Here is a 4,683-nt window from a genome sequence, read left to right as displayed (position 1 = left end):
TAAACAATTGCCTCTAATAAAATGTGTACTTAGCCTATCTAATTGCGACAAAAGTTGTGCTGTGTATCAAAAATAATTACCATCACAACAAAAAAGTACATGATATCAAGAATACAGTGTATGGGGGTGTTTGACCTAGCTTCTCAAAAGTGATTCCGAACCAAAAATTACTTTTGAGCTCAGTAGAGCGTCTGGGAACGACAGATAAAAAATCTGATTCTGCTTTTCAGAATCAGAAAACTGATTTTGAAAACTCCAGAATTAGGAATAAAAAAAAGCTGCTTCTCCAAAACTGATTCTGATTTTGGACTCAAACTTCAAATTTTTACTTTTATTTTAGATTCAAAGTATAAATTTAACATTAAATTTAAATTTTGAAATTTTAAATTCATATTTTAATTTCTAAATCTCAATTTTCCAAATTTAAAATTTAAAATTTAGATTTTAAATTTTAAATTTAACTTTCAAATCTCAAATTTTAAATTTTCANTTCTTTTAAAACAGTGCAATTTTATTTTAACGGTGCAATTTCATTTTCACCTTTCTTTTTCTATAATTTCTTATCTTTATTTTTTTTTCTTGTTTCTTCTATAATTTTTTTGGTCACCCCTCTCTGCCACCGTCGGCGACAATGCTGCTAAGAACTCCTGCTCCAAGGCTGCAGCACCGCAGCGACCTCCACGGTGTTGGCGTCGGCGAAGATGCGTTGTCGTCGAAGGCGGCAGAGGAAAAGGGAGAGGGAGAGGACGAGAAGGGCGGGGAAGGGTGAGAGAGGCCTCATCGTCAGAAATTGTGGAGGAGAGTCGGAGAGAAAAAAAAAAAAAGTTGCGGCGCGGTCTCGGTGGAGTCGAAGGTGAGGAAGGTGGGGGTGCGCGGGTGAAGGCGAGGGCGAGGGCATGAGGGTGAGAGGCGAAGCGGGCCGTTTCCGCTTCCGCCTCTGCCTTCGCTGCCTCTTCGGCGAGAGAAAAAAAAATGAACGAGAAAAAAAAAGAGGAGAGAGAAAGAGGAAAGAGAAAAAGTAAAAGGATATTTTGGTCAGGCGGCTGAAAAAGCGGACCGAATCTGCAAAAGCGAAAAAGATGGTCCGATTTTGCAAAAGCTCAAAACTAACGCATTTTTCATGCAAATTGGCCTTATTTTAATTTATATTATCACAATGAATTAAATTTTGAATTTTTATCCAATTAAGTTGCAATATATTAAAATCAATTGCATCCATCCAAAAACATTAAAATGAATAAAATATTAGTTTTTAAATTTAAATATTGTCATTTTATGATAGATATATTTTTTTCGTTGACGATTATAAAATTACGTCATATTATGCTTTTGCCTTCGTCAAATAATTAATTTCCTTTTTTCTAAAATTTAATTTTTAATTTTTAATATTAAAAATGTTAAAAAAATTATAAAAATAAAATTAATTCGTGACAGCGAATTCCAAACTCCAAAACCTCATTAAAAAATCTAATTGCAACATGCATATATCTTATGTAGTGCGTCTTGGCTAATCAAATTATTTTTTTCTTAAAATTTATCCGTTCCATCATGATTAATAAAAAATAATTTTATTATATTTTTTGTTAAAAATTATTATATAATTAATTGTTAATAAATAATATGATGTGACTAATACGTAGTAGAAAGTAGAGATGTCAATGGGTCGAATTGAGAGCGAATTTTTGAAAACTAGAATTCGAACCCGACTCTAAACGTGAAATCTGAACCCGAATCCGAATCCAATGATTTTTCAAAATTCAACCTGACCAAAAATCCAAAATCCGAGCCCAAGCTTAAACCCGAAACAATTATTTATCTTTTCAATATTTCAAAATATATTATATTAAATTTAAATTTTTAAAATATAAATTCAAATATAACATCCAATATATATATATATATTATATATAACGTAAAATAAATTCAGATTCAGATCGGATACAATCAAAATCTATATTCAAATCCAAACCTATCATATTTTTATTTTTGGTATTTATATTCAAAACTATATATCAATTTAGCATAAATTTATTTTGTTCCGGGTTTGAATTGGAATAAAATTTCGGGTATCGTATCTAGGGAGCTTGGCAATGAAGTTCATCCGATTATATACCCACTCCTTTGTTACCTCTCACTCCCTCTTTTGACCGTGCGCCATGGCGGGGACCATCGTACTCGTCGTCGTCGTCGTCGTCGTCGTCCCCGTCCTCCTAACTCCGACGCTCCTCCGCGCGGCTCCATCTCACCCTGCCTTCGCCGACGATCCAGCGCCGCTCCGCCGCGAGGAGTACGAAGGCGGGCGCATCGTGGACATCAGCCACGCGTACCGTCCGGACATGCCCGAGTGGGAGTCGGCGCGCGGCATCGGCCGCTTCCTCTGGCTCCGCCGCGCCATGGCCAATGGCTCCCTCGCCAACTTCTCCGAGCTCAAGCTCCCCACCCACACCGGCACCCACGTCGACGCCCCGGGCCACTTCTACCACCACTACTTCCTCGCCGGCTTCGACGTCGACACCCTCGACCTCGCCGTCCTCAACGGTACGCTTCGCTTCTCGTTTTTGAACTCCGGAATAAGTTATCCAATGACTCGTGTGTGATTGGACACAGGGTGTTTGATCTTTTGCTCCATAGGAGGTTTTGGCGTTGTCCGTAATTTGGCAGGATAGCATATTTCACTATTCCGAAAATATGACTTGAAATCGAATTCGGTCTCCTCACCTGCCAAATGCAACATGCTTACTGAATAACATGTTCTTGCATCCGAATCTGGCCTACAAGTTTTAATTTTATTATAGCAAAACTAGTGTGATTTATCTTTGGACTTTGAGACTGAATGTAGTATGCTGTTGTCGTTATCAATTCATACTTCTAATCTGCCAATTGGTGCGATCTTTGCGAGTAAACAAAAGAGATATGCTTAACAAGATATTCATGCATAAGGCTTGTTTGGATGTTGGGATAAGTTGTCCAGTGATAACTGTGCTCTATGAGGATCTTCCTTTCTAATTGCAAGCTAGTAGTTTGTTTTTTAATCCCTTGCAAGGTCTGGGTAGCCATAATTTATTGGGATAGTATATTTTACCTACAAGATGATTTATCTTATTCCAAGAAAATGACTCAGGGGCTGAATAGGGTATGCCTTTCCATGCCTCGTATCTATACTTACTGCCTGCTCGAGTAAACGACGGAGATGTGGCGAACAAGATATTCATGCATCTAATAGGCCCTTCATTTGTTCATGTAGAAGTGCATAGGTTATTCCCAGATCATACTTGTTACTTCACTTTTCTGCCTAAACATATAGCTAAAACTTAGTGTTTCAACAAGTCCTACTAGCTGTGAAAATCCATCAAAATATGGCTTTGAATATCAGAGTGCTAAACTTGAGATGTTCTCAATTGGGACAAGGGAATAAGAAAGGAAAAATGAAGAGATATAAGGTTAAGGAGAAGGAGAGTTATAAAGGTGGAGGGTCTTTATTTGTTTTCTACGTGCTGTTCTATCACAGCTTGCATTAGCAACTGTGCTATCTTTCCTTTCCTTTTTCTACTGTTCTTTGCTATCTTCCCTCAATAGTATCTACAGGCAAGAGTAATATTCCGTAGCATTTATTCTTTGCTATAACATCAACATACCTAATGGTTGCTAATTTTCAAGCAGGTCCAGCATTGTTAGTTGATGTTCCGAGAGATAAGAACATAACAGGTAAACATTCTTGTAAGCTGCTGAGACTCGATCACAATATATAAGTATGCATTTCTGCAAGATGGTATGAAATAATTTCCTTTCTTTATCACTTGTCAGCATGACCTTCTAAATTAGTTGGTAGCAATATAAGCGTATTTGCTGAATATGTTTAATTAAAACCGATGAATAAAGCGACTCACGGCTATACATAATCAAAATAATGTCTTTATGGCCTTAAATTGCATTGCTACACACTAGCTTGTTATATTTATCTGTTGGACTTCTGGCTTGCTTAATTGATCTTGTTTGCTTGTGTGGCTCGTATTTGCATAAAATTTTTCATATACTTGAGAAATAAAAGTTTTAGCGGATGACAAGATTCACACCATGCAGCTGAGGTAATGGAATCTCTGCAAATTCCCAGAGGGGTTCGTCGAGTGCTTTTCAGGACACTAAATATGACCGGTAACAAATAGTATCAGTTTCTTTTCTAACCACTTCATTATTGGCTAGCTAAATCTGGTAGTTTTTGGTTGTTTAACAATCATCACGTTCATCAAGTTTTTATAAAGTTTATTCTTGCTACTGAGATTTTTCTAGGCAGAAGCTCAAGCAGGTATAATAGGAAGGAGAGACTTATTGTATGATAATGATAAGGAATCTTTAGCGAACATTCTTGGAAGAACCAATGACTAGCAACCGTCAAGAATCTATTAATCTTTCTCCTCCTATTATTTGAATGCCTATCAACCAAGTATTATCTTTTTCAGCTATTGGATGTAATGTCAACAATTGGAGAATGCAGAGACATATTTTTCTTTTTTTTGCGTAACGATGTACAGAGCTTATTCTATTACAGATTTTGATCTGACTACCCACCCTCTGAATTTTGATTTTGACTATCTAACTTTTTATTCATTTGATTTGATCATTTAATGGCTTTAGATTTCAAAATTTGAATGCTTTGTTTACATTTGCGGGCTTGGTTAGCATATT

General features: G+C 36.7%; 1 protein-coding gene across 1 annotated transcript; it reads left to right on the top strand.

Annotated features, from left to right (window-relative positions):
- The first annotated feature begins 2,061 nt into the window (after positions 1 to 2,061).
- Positions 2,062 to 4,178, top strand: LOC109704094 (kynurenine formamidase-like). Its single transcript, XM_020224819.1, has 3 exons — positions 2,062 to 2,538; positions 3,661 to 3,705; positions 4,081 to 4,178. Exons 1-3 carry the CDS (start codon positions 2,157 to 2,159, stop codon positions 4,161 to 4,163), a joined length of 510 nt encoding a protein of 169 aa, XP_020080408.1. The 5' UTR covers positions 2,062 to 2,156; the 3' UTR covers positions 4,164 to 4,178.
- Positions 4,179 to 4,683: the final 505 nt, after the last annotated feature.

This window comes from Ananas comosus, unplaced genomic scaffold, assembly GCF_001540865.1.
Source record: "Ananas comosus cultivar F153 unplaced genomic scaffold, ASM154086v1, whole genome shotgun sequence".
Classification (NCBI taxonomy): Eukaryota; Viridiplantae; Streptophyta; class Magnoliopsida; order Poales; family Bromeliaceae; genus Ananas; species Ananas comosus.
Note: the sequence above shows the minus strand (reverse complement) of the source record. Positions and strands in the feature narration are given on the sequence as shown.